This window comes from Accipiter gentilis, chromosome 29 (genome assembly GCF_929443795.1).
Source record: "Accipiter gentilis chromosome 29, bAccGen1.1, whole genome shotgun sequence".
Classification (NCBI taxonomy): Eukaryota; Metazoa; Chordata; class Aves; order Accipitriformes; family Accipitridae; genus Astur; species Astur gentilis.
This window is the reverse complement of record NC_064908.1, coordinates 14795168-14807391: the sequence shown is the minus strand read 5'-3', so window position 1 is coordinate 14807391 and position 12224 is coordinate 14795168. Positions and strand designations below refer to the sequence as shown.

The following is a 12224-nucleotide window of genomic DNA, read 5'->3' as shown; positions in this document are numbered from 1 at the left end:
AGGGGAGACGATCATGAATACCTAATCACATGATTCATACTGGACACTGGATTGGCAACAAACGGTAAGAAGCCTGTATGGTGAAGGTCAGTCCAAACCTGCAAGAGAAAAAGTACAGATATTCCCTCTCATTCACATATACATGTCTACTAGTTCTCAAACCCAGCAAGCCCAGGTTATTTCCTCACCTTGGCTGGCATGCGAGCAGCCAGTACTGTCAAACAATTGACACAAGAAGCAATAACATCCACAGGGGGAGAGATAACAGTTGTTAGCCTACAAAAGAGAAATAGTGTGCATAAAATACACTGCCACATGTGGTCTAGCCTATATACTGTTCTCTTAATCAGAAAAGCTTCTCTCTCACTGAAGTACCCAAGTATAAAATCCAAGCAGGTAAGTACAGACACCAGAGCATGCACTTTCAGTCTAGACTTGCAACCTCCCCCTCACACCTGAGTCAGATCAACTTACTGCAAGAGGCAAGGCTAGCAAGACAGCAGACTGTCACAGCAAACAATAATTATGCAGCAGAACATCAATTCCCAGGCAATTAACACTGAAAGGAGAGTTAGTAAGTACAACTGGTTTAACACCTGAAGTTACTGCTTTAATGATATGTTTTCTTTCCCTTTCATGTATATATAGCCAGCAATAAAAAAAAAAAAAAAAAAAAAAAAAAAAAAGCCTTTAAATGGATAAAGTTGCACAATGTTCACAAAGGAAGTGGAAGGGGGGGCATTCTGCTGCATCAAAGCATTAAACAGTGTGTAGCCAGAGCAGTCTTTAGAACTGAACACAGGTCTTGGGAAATTCAAGCACTAAGACACACTTCTTGCAAAGCTCTTGGCAAAATTCGTAATTAGCCATTCTTCTAGCTCATTGTATCTTCTCAGGTACCTCCGCTATTAGTCACTTCATGCCGATCAGTGACTTACCTCTGCAGGAGCATGTAGATTCGTGACGTGATTGGCAGAAGGCAATCTGCTATTGACACATCAGTGCTGATGACTTTATGAACCAGATCAATTATTGGTTTGACCCTCTGGCAATGCTGAATCACATCTGGGTAAAGAAAACTAACACTAGAATGCGAAATCATACTTAAACAGTAATCAAATCTGGAACAATGCACATTAATCTTACCACACATCCCCAAGATCATTCCCCATACCAAAATAACATTTATTTTATCTGTCTCAACTTTTCCCTCATCTTATCTCATCTCACTACATGCTCTTGGCCTTTTGCAGTGAATTTTACAGTATTATAATAATAATTTTAAAAAAATCAGGTTTCTGAGAAGACATTCCATGCTCTTTCAAAAGTATTTTGAGCTGTTCAATCCTACTATTAACTTCAAATTGATACCAATTAACAATTATTTATTCTTTTTTATAATCCCAGCCTATCTCACCTGCTGTCGATACAACATGGAGCAGCATCTCAATCTCACAGGTAAACAGTGTCCAGCTGCTGTAGGAGTACTCCCATCGTACCAAATAAGCCCGATCATCCAGCATCACTTGGCCCACTGTTCCCTGAGGTATCCGCAGATTTGTTTGACCTAGGCCTAAAGATTGAAGAAGCAGATGAAATAAAGTCACAAATTTACCCATGAGTTAGAAGCCAGATAAAGAACTAAATTCCCCAAAGCATTTCAATAAGAAAAGCTTAAGTGCAGTTTCCTTACCAAGAGGATAGAGGAGCTTTGGAGCCTGTCTTCGCCAAAGTGTGCCGTCTTCATGAGAGATCACATCAGGAGGTTTACGCTTGTACAGTTCGATATAGAAGGACATTTTATCCAGGAAACTGTATACCTGCATAGACAGAGTGTTTAAACAATACAGCCGAAGAGCCAGACCTTCTTAAAAATTAATCATCTGGGTCACTTCCAGGAATAGGGAAGCTTTCTTGACATGTACAATATCCCTCCTGACCAAAATACTATAGACAGCCCACATTTCCAGACAAGTCTCACCTAAAGAATCAGGAACTTGTTATGAGTAAAGTACAACCTGAAAAATTAGGCAGTATCTTAATCTCCAGCTATTAAAGTTGAAAAGTTTTCTTAAAGCCAGAAAACAGTGTCCTGCATCAGCACAGACTAAAAAGGAGCCCTGTCCACTGTTCTTTGACAAAAGCTTAATATCTGTTATCTAAGATCGCAACTGAGATAAGCATGTCTAATGGAAAGAAAGAATCACACAGCACCTGTCTTGAAACAAATCATCTCCCAAACACCAAGAGAGATCCTGTACCTTTTTTGCAGTAGATTTATCAGACACAAGGGCTTGGAGCAGCTGAAGGAGGGGAGTAAGAAGATGGGGGAACATCCCACACACACTGTCCAGGATAATACCCAGACCTGCAGTAGGTTCCTGGTGGTGGAAACAGAAAACAAATGTCTTATTACTAAAAAGAAATGCTAAAATGGTCTCAGTATTCCACAGGGATACAGTTTCTTTTTAAGTCATATATTTTAACATTAATCATGCACAAAAGTATCACTCCAGTCCTTGCACAGACTAAAGCATGAGGCAGTGTGCAAGTATAAGGCAGGAAGTAAGACTGTAATGCATTACATATCATCCTAATTCTGTGACAACAAAAAAATAAGCATGATGCTTTTGCCAGATGTTAGTTCAATCCTTGCAACCCCAGCCCTGGTTTAAACTATCACCTAGATTAAAACTTGTTCCAGTATCCTTCAAGAGTAAAGCCAAGGCTGTACCTAAAAGGCAGGAAAGGGCAAAAGTAAATCAAAGACAGATACGAACAAATGCTAGCTCCTCATGACCTCCTAGAAACTAACTAAATACAATCAGTCTGTTTCTTTCCTAAAAGATGATCTTTTATCGGGTTTCAGCTATAAGCAAGGTAGGTCAAAGAAGTTGCCAATATACTCACTGTCTTCCAGAAGAGCTGAGGAATGCTGGAAGCTGCCAGAACTTCACATGCAGCATCAATTATATCCTTCAAAGGAAGAAAGGACAGAGAAAATAAGTTACTTTACACAGGGGGATTTCATCCCAACCAAGTTTTGCCACATCTTTGGAATTTAAGTTTCCATGTTACTAGCCAAGGTAACTACTTCTTCTAGTCAAAACAGAAAGAAACACCCAACACACCCAAAGCCAGAACACATAACCAGCCTAAAGCCGTGCTCCTCACCACGAACGGACTGGCCAGGACAAATATGTCCACTGTATCTACAAAGGGCTATATGATGTCTTCTCAAACTTGGAAATGGAGTATGTATTATTTTCATTGCTTTGGAAATAACGCATCAACAATTCGCGTCAAATCCGTAGGACTTCAAGTGCAAGATATGCTCTTTCATTATTATCAGCCAATCTGCAGAGGTGTTTACTAAGTCTGCATTGTGTAAATGCAGTAGGAAAACCAGCAAATCACTCTCTTAGATCTATCTAAGTCACATAAAGTTTGCGGTCTCAAATGCAGGATTGTAATTTAACAAAAGTAATTAACATCAGTTATGGCAGGTTATTTTAAATTAGGTAACAGACGCAATGAGCCTTGGATGCTTACCTGCTGATTGCCCAATGTATGTAATTCCAGTGATGTCAGGACAAAGGAAAGAAGTCCATAAATACACATACAAGCTGTGCTGGCAGTACACTGGAAAGAAAGAATACACAAGGCCATTATAGGAAAGACTATGAATTACAGAACACACTGTAACTGTACTCAGTCTGCTTTACAAACTGAGCAACTGCCTTTTTCATACAACCTTGCTGCAGTCAGCAGAGGGGCAGCAAAACAGGAAGCAGTTGCTAGTTAAGCTGCACATTAACATGAAATATTTCACCAAAATGAGAAATCTTGCCACTACTATTATCATTAGAAATACATTCCAAACATCAAAAAATGAAGCACTCAGTGTTCACAGAAATCAAAAGGATTTGCTTTCACTGGTTTCTGCCTACAAAGTAGTTTACCCTCATACACAGAATTGTCTAATGAAACCATATACAGAGAATAGTGCAGAGTTAAAACATCTAATGCTTGAGATCTACAATGGCAAGTACACTTCTGGAGGCAAATCAACAAATGTGATTAAATGCAGTCTATTCTGCTCACAAGAGATGTAGTTCCACAACTTATGAATTTTTTTTTTTATTTTTTGGGCATAAAAATGTTTAATTTCAGCTTGATTTCTCACTGAAAGAAGGTAAGATGATAAAACATGCTTTACTGCATGCTCTGCTTAAAACCAGATTTAGTTTAAAAGAACATTGGTTCAAAATCATCCACTTCCCATCACACCTTTACATCAGTAGCAGTTAAAAACCTTCAAGAGCTTACACATACAATTATAAGAAACTCACATTCTTCCCCCCACTGCTCAGCGATCGCAGAAGCTTTGTCAGATACTGGAAAACATTCAGCTGGATAGCAGTGCTGCCCATTCTCCTGATGATGTTTGTTGACTCCTCTGGGTTTACAGTGTGACGGAGGAGAGCCCAGGCCAAAAGCACCGGAGCATGATGTGAAACATCCCCTAACTGCAGCAGCTGATTGTCCATCTCCTGCGCAGAGACAAGAGAAAAGCAAAATAACTGAGATCTTCCAAAAGAAGTTCATACTTGGCATGCATATAGCTGATTGTATCTTCTTGCTAACAGTCACCTTTCCCTTGCAGACAATTATTTCAAACATACAGCTGACCAAATTATATATTTGCAGCCTCAGTCTGTTTTTCTGCATGGTTTACTGACTTATAGTTGGTCTAACCTCAGATGTTCTCTGTCCTAAAAGCACTGACACTACAAATCTTTTGTTTCATTGCCTTCTGGAAACTTCACAATGCCTATTTCTTTGCATACACCTTTCTTTAGAGAAAAGCCCAGGATAACCAAGGAAATATAAGGGGGAGAGGAATTAATTTTGTTCTTATTTGCCCCAGAATGTTACGTGGATGCTAGTTCCTACACTTGGTCAACAAACTCAAGGATCAGAAACTTACAGACATAATCTTTAAACAGCACTGCTTGCGTAATCACAGTAATTTCTGTATTGTTAGACCTGATGAGGGGCTACTCTGCCAGTGCTTTACCTGGTGGATGCGCTCATTATTGGCTAACTTGTGCTCCTCTGTCCTGTCATCCAAAGCACGCTCATGGAGGGAGTCAATTTCCATGCCTTCCACCAGAATAAGAGCACTAAAGTAGCTACAAGCAGGAAAAGAATAAAAACAAGTAGGTCAGAAACCTTATTTAAGAATTCAGGTGGGTTTTTTAAATTATAAGTTGTCAAAAAACAACCTTTAGTTTACTTTTGTTCAGTTCTTTGAAGCAATAAGAAATTACATTAAATTAACAGCAGGTAATCCCAATTTTGTCTTGAAATGCTAGTATATGACAGATTACAATCTTCAGAACTACCATTTCTGGTTGAACAGACAAAAAAAAGTCACTGAAATTTGAAGATAGCTATTCCACCTTTGTAACTCTCTGCCACCTGGCAGGATTTTCATTCCCCCTAGCTGCAGCTCGAGTTATGTCCCACGCAGCAAAATGAAGTCATTACTGCCGTTTGTAAGCAGACCCACAATAGCTTCAACTTAGGCAACACAGTTGACAATACAGGTCAGAGAAAAAGTACTAGCCTCCATGCAAGTAGCAGCCAGACTACCAGCACAGGACTGTGAAGACACAATTTCAATTTACCACTAGACCATCTAAGGAGTGGCACTGTGTCTTCATTGCCATTCTTACGAGAGGCAAAATTATGTACTAGATTAAAGCTGGGATACTGATACCTCTCTACTTTGCAAACACACCTTCATTTTGCCACAAACCTCTAATGTAACCAGAAAAGCTATTCTGCCTTCATCGCAATAAGCTTACCTTGAAATAGTGGTGATTTTAAGAGGCAGCAGCAAAAAATATAAATGTTTTTCTCCTGAGGAAAACAATTGTTTTGCTCTGTACACTTCACAAATATACATGATGCTTACCCAATACGATCCACTAAGTGATCCATGCTCTCATCTACCAAATGTCTGTTGGTTTGTCTAGTGCCAAATCCCTGTTCTTTGAACATCTTTGCAAATGCCAGAAGCTCATCAGGTGCCATTTCAAAGTATGCATAGTAGAGGAAGATGACTTCCAGGAGCATGGACTGTTCACGGAGGCATTGCACAAACCAACGGGAAACCTGACGTTCGGTCTGCAGAAGAAAAAGTTCCACCATCGTATGTCGAAGCTCACAGGTCAATCAAAGCAGTTAGAAACTAAGAAGTGTTGAAGCATTTCAACAGCTAGTGTAGCCAGCTGTTTTTATCAATGGCAAGGAAAGCCACTATAAATACAGAGTGTGCTGATGAAGAGAGATTATGAACAACTACACATAAATGGATCTGTTAGCCTAGGGCTATTAATGGATTTATTACAAGGAACAATACATTTCATGAAGCGCCCTGTTTCTTAGCAAAAGTGTGTTCTGTTAGAGACAAAAAAAATTTTAGGTTTCTTGGACCAGAAGAAACATCCTTTTTAACTGCATCTGCACATACACATTTTTCAATACACTACATATACGGAAAGACTTTGTAAGTTTGATAAATAATAGCAAAAAACAAAATACCATGAGATTTCCATGTGTTTCCCATGTAGGAGCTTCTGCTTTGTACAGTGCTTCAAACTGTTTCCGGTAATTAGGAACTAGTTCCTTGTCCAACTTTTCAACACACTGGAAGTATTGTGCCTTAAATAAACAAATAAATAAATGAACTTCTCACATACACACTCATGTGCTTTTTACAATCACAAGTGGACAATTACTACACAACTTATATATTTAGCTTATTTCAATGACATCACAGCCAGGAAAAGGTTCCTGTACTCACTGTGTAAGGGTGCCTCTCATCCTGAAAATAAGTGAGTAGATGGAGGACACAGCGCAGAATGCAGATCCTCTCTTCATAGTAATAGTCAGCAAGCTGTGAATATATAGTGTGATCACTATCAATGTGGTATTGTGTCTAACTCCCATACACTTTCCTTTCCCATACACTGCCAAGGCCTTCATCACAAGAATATATAGTGCTCAAACATCACTACAGATGGAGTTTCAACTAAGCAGACAGTAAGTTATCTGAAAAAAAAAACCCTTAATTAACTTTACAGAACTCAATAAAACATGCCCATAGGGACATGTCTATAATTACACTGCTAAGTGAGAAAACTTGGAAAAGAAAGGCAAAAAGACAGAGAGAGATATCTGATTCCTTATCCCTATTATCCTCTGTCAGATATGATCATCAGTCTCCATTTCAGAGTTACCACTTCAGACCATAACATATAAACCTATAAGGTTTGGAAAACACGGGAGCGTACGTCTGCCCAGCTAAATTCCCTGAAGCCTAAAATTTCCTTTCTGTAGCAACTACTAACACTGTTCAAATCTATATGCACATCCCTCTATTTCAGAATCATCTTCTAAAATTTGTTCTTTATATGAAGGAATTCTAAGTTTTTCTAGATCTACAGAAATAAAGTTGGTTCTCTGTCAACAGACCTTTTCGACATAAAATACAAATGGAAATAACTAACCTTCAGCATCAGAGCCTGACTCTGCCTTTCATCCTGAAGAACTGTCTGTAAGCAAAACATAACAAAATAAAGAAGTATCTACTGCAAAAATACCTACTGACAAAATACATATTCACAAAAAAAAGACTGAAATAAACAAAAGACAATTTTTCTTTCCATTTATTTTGGAAAGACAGATTCCAAAAGCACAAAGCCAAAACACTCATTTTTAACTACATATTTGTTCTTCATCTCCACTCACTCCTTCACAGATCTGTAGTTTTCCTGTATTGCTGCGATAGAGAGAGGAGCTGAGTTCCTGCAGAGAGACTCAAGCAGGAAGAGGTACTCAAAAATTCGCCCTGGATAGCAGCACTTGAGCATTGTAGGTTCAGAAAGAAAAGCTATAAAGCCATTTCCAAATCAGAACTCAGACTCACATGTGACCATATGCATCAAACAACTACTGGTATTAAGGAGAAATGTGAAGTAAATAGAACACAAATGGGAGCTATGGACCTTCAGGGAGTCCCTTGTTCCTCTGTAATCTTCTTGAAGATAACACTGTAACAACTGCACACTCTGCTCTTCATCCAGACCCTGGGGGGGGGGAGGAAAAAAAAAAGAGAGATGCCCTGAAATGAATAGAAGGCAACTGAATTCATTAAAGATGAAGATTCTCTCCAAATATTCAGGCAGCTCTTCTCTTCAAAACAAGTAATTTCCAAAATATGCCAAAAGAAAATCTTTGCATCAGGCAGATGCTTGCTTTAGTCAGCACTACTGTTTAAAGCAAAATACGTAAGCTCTGATGTCACTTAGATGTATCCAGTTTAACTTCAGCGAAAGGAGCATAACGGTCATTTAAATAAAGGTACCACCAGCAGTCACTGAATTCTAAACTTCTGGCTTGAAGGAACATAACTTTGCAGGTAAACTGACAGTATTTTCAAACATGGCAACTGATTTAAGGGACATCAGTTTTTAGGTGAGCAGTTTCAGGTGTCTTGAAAGAACCCAAGAAAGACCAAAAGCGAGTGACTGCTTCTGAAAAGCAGGGCCCTTTGCAGCAGAAAGGGTTGTTAACCAGAAAAAGAAAAGCACCTCGAGATCACTAATAACTTTGAAAATTTTGACCTACAGCTTCAACATGTACTTCTAACATTCTTTAGATTATTTTGAACTGAAAGGAACTTAAGTTTGCCTCTATTCAACATCAAGAAGCTTACTTAAATATCAGAATCCCAGTAACAATGCATTCCAAGTACAGGGATAAAACTAATCAGATAGCACCTTCACTTACCAAAAACTTGCTGACCCTCAGACCCAATTCTTTTAGTGGAACAGCTACATCTTTATCAGCTTTTATTTTTTCTGCTGAAGTTGTGCTAAAGAAAAAAGAAATTTTAGTCATTAAAAATGCAGCAATCCCAAGGAATTAACTAAATAGGCTTAATTTCAAAGTCCTCAGTTTTATCAGTTTAAACTGAACATTTGCTTTTTCCTCAATAGCCTTTCAATATTTCATACAACAATATTCTGTAACCTTCCCAGCAGATAAAACTCAACATTGTTCACAATCTTATTACTATAATAAATGCAAGCTATATACATTCCACCGTTTCCAGTGAGGGAATCTGGATACCTTTCTGGGATAACTGAGTGCCAAGAGGAGTCACTTCTCCACAGGCCGCATACTTGCATGCAATTGCTGCAGCTCAGCGGAGGCAAGGATTAGGAGCTACCTAATGTTAGTAATGACAGCAGAAACTGCTGTTATTTCTTTCTGGTCTGTATTTCATGCCCCAGAATGTTATGTGGATTACGTACTTTCTCTTGCTACTCCTCTCCTGAAACCTCTAGTCATGTAAGAGAGTAAATATCTATTTTTATGTAATCAGGGACAAATATTCAACATGCTCCTCTACTTATTAGGATACCCCATTTTAGAGGTTAATTTCTAAAATCAGGCAATTACAATACCTTGGCGGTTTATAGTATGAAAGTCCCTCTAACAATCTCTGCCAGTGCTTGTTCAATTCTGCTGCAATCTGTGCCTAAAAAAAGAACCAAATACTACTGAACAGGTTCCTCAATGTACACTGCTGAGTATCAGATTTGTTAAATTTAAGCGAAGCAAAGGAATTCCGCCACCACAGAGAAACAGGAACACCACAAGACAAGAATCTATGAATCAGACTGATTCAAGGTGCATTATTGTATGAGACAGCTCGCTGCCTTGCCTAATCACAGAAAGGAAGAAGAAATAGGAGGCAATGGACTGGGTACAGAAACATTTGGATTTCCAACCTCTGGGCCAATTCTTGAAAGCACGGGCTCTGTCCCTGAAAATAAGGAAGCAGGCTGTGTCACTCATGAATACCCCAGGCTAGCCAGTCTAGAAAGTAGCATTTGTATCCGCTCCAGAAAGGGAATGACCTTTTCACATACGCCCTTCCAGGTAGTTCATGAAGCAACTATAAACAAGGAGTGGAAGAATGAACAAGTAGTGGACATAGAGGAAGAAAAATTGCACTGAGGAAGAGGGAAAAGCAGCAAAACATATTTTCACTAATATTCAAAGAGCTGTACAAATTATATATTTGACTATGGAGTCCATTCAGTGATGGACAAACCTGCTTAGCAAGACATGGACTTACTGGTTCTCTTAAAGCTGATCTGCCCAGAAGAATTGTCCATAATTCTCTGCTGCTCCTGTAAACAAAGGGAAAAGGTGGTGAGAATTTTAATGATTAACACTATATCAGGCTTTCATTTAGCTTACACCTTTTCAAACCTGCAATTAACTCAGAGCAGATAACATTGCATTGTAAGATATAAGAAAAATTATTTAAGGAACATTAGTTTTTAGCTGACCAGTTTCAGATGTCCTGGAAGAACCCAGTAAAGACTGATACAGCAAGACTTGCAAACTCATATCAAAGAAACATTACATTTTTATCAGTTTACCAACTCAATTTGATTTTGCTACTTGGACACTGGAGGTTAGTAAAAAGAAACCTAATTAAAGTATAGAGCAATGTTTTATTCAGTTACATTCAATGCTCTCCCCCAAACAAACTATTCCGTAACAGTTTCATCCTTCAGTCTAAGTGGAACATAAAACTGGGTGAAGTGAAAAATTGCAACACTTTACATAAGGTAGAATGACTGCCACATTTACCCTGGGCTTCTTGTTTCTTCCCGAGAACTCTGTAGAAAAGCCAATCTGCACTACAAGGTATGACAGATCAAATCCTGACCCTGGCACATGCACTCAGAAAAATGGGTCTCCCTACAACAGCTCTGAAAAAAGATGTCTGCCAAAAAGAGCATTTCAGGAACTTAGACGAACGATGATTTGTTAGCAACACAATACAAATCAGGAGTTAAACATCACAACTCCCTGTACAAAGCCTCTCTACAAAAGCAAGAATACTCATTAACTTATTTTTAGAATAGCATCATCAAAATAACTCACTATGGCAGTGAAAGTCATCTGCAACCTCTGACACATGGTGCCACTTAAATGAATGACAAGACCCATTATTTCCAGTACACCTATCAACATAATTTCTACCTGCTAATTCCTCGATAGTTAGGTGCACCTCCCTGTGTATAATAAGCTAACAAACCTCTCCTGACTTGGTCAGCTGCGGGTGCAACCTCTCCAGCCCACACAGAGCACCAAAAGGCCATACAATTTTACCATGAGAAGAATTGCTTTGTGGAACCGAGCACCCGCCTAGCAGAGCCAACATTTCTACTTCTCATTCCCTCCTAACCTCTTCTGTGAATGAAACAGACCATAGTTTGTTGCCAGTTCATTAATTAGACTCCAAGACAGCTAAGGAAGGAAAGCTCTCTTTACGCGATCACATGTAACACTGGTGTTTGTGTCCCCATTAGGGCTTATAGACATTCTTTTAATAAAAATCAGACACGTAGGAACACTCCAGAGCATAAAAACGTTACAATAAATGTCAAAAAACATGCTCAGGACAAAAGAAGGCACCGATCTGAAGCGACCACTGAACCCGGGACTCACTGAATAGCTTCCTTTACACATCTTCCACATCTCTATTTTGATTTTCGTAGTTACAAAGAGTTCCCCAAACGGTGAAAGCCGACCCTCTGCTCTTCCGAGCAGCTCTGGGGCTGGCAGGAGGTCTGACAGGCACCTCCAAGATCTCAGCCGAAATCGAGACTTCAGCTTCGCAGAAGCAGAAGCTTTTAAAGAGCGCTGCTTAACGCTCCACCTTTCACAATACGGCAGAATAAAAGAAAGGCAAAACCACCAAACAGTCGCTCCTGACACCGAAATTTGGCCGCCTGGAGGGTCCCCGAGGGGCCCCTCAGAGAGGGACGGGGCGGGGCCTCGCTGCGCGCGCAAGGGGCGGGGCCAGGCCGGCCCGGGCCCCGCTGCCGTTAACCCTCCCCAAACCGCTCCCCCCCCACCTCACCGCGACCCCCTCCCCCCGCCCCGCGGACGGGGGTCCGCGCGCAGCGAGGGACGGGGCCGCCCCCGCCTTCCCCCCCACCCCCGCCTGCCGGAGCAGCCGCCGCCGCCGAGTTCCCGCACCTCGCGCACAGCCCGCCCGCCGCCATCTTCGCTCCCCTCTCACGTGACCCGCCGCGCGGAGTCGTCCCCCCTCCTTCTCCCCA

At 40.3% G+C, this 12224-nt stretch overlaps 1 protein-coding gene across 1 annotated transcript in view; it reads right to left on the bottom strand.

The window, feature by feature from the left end:
• NUP188 (nucleoporin 188) overlaps positions 1–12199 on the bottom strand; it is a 30386-nt gene extending 18187 nt beyond the window's left edge. The window contains exons 1-19 of the mRNA XM_049832835.1: positions 12142–12199; positions 10220–10274; positions 9543–9616; positions 8863–8947; positions 8079–8159; positions 7581–7625; positions 6875–6967; positions 6613–6732; positions 5984–6195; positions 5081–5195; positions 4353–4553; positions 3553–3642; positions 2911–2976; positions 2262–2381; positions 1694–1820; positions 1418–1573; positions 939–1065; positions 189–276; positions 22–98 (exon numbers count right to left, since the gene is read on the bottom strand). Of these exons, the coding sequence (XP_049688792.1) occupies positions 22–98; positions 189–276; positions 939–1065; positions 1418–1573; positions 1694–1820; positions 2262–2381; positions 2911–2976; positions 3553–3642; positions 4353–4553; positions 5081–5195; positions 5984–6195; positions 6613–6732; positions 6875–6967; positions 7581–7625; positions 8079–8159; positions 8863–8947; positions 9543–9616; positions 10220–10274; positions 12142–12167 (1958 nt within the window). The 5' untranslated portion in view covers positions 12168–12199. The remainder of the gene's footprint in view (positions 1–21; positions 99–188; positions 277–938; positions 1066–1417; positions 1574–1693; positions 1821–2261; positions 2382–2910; positions 2977–3552; positions 3643–4352; positions 4554–5080; positions 5196–5983; positions 6196–6612; positions 6733–6874; positions 6968–7580; positions 7626–8078; positions 8160–8862; positions 8948–9542; positions 9617–10219; positions 10275–12141) is intronic.
• Between the last annotated feature and the right edge of the window lie 25 nt (positions 12200–12224).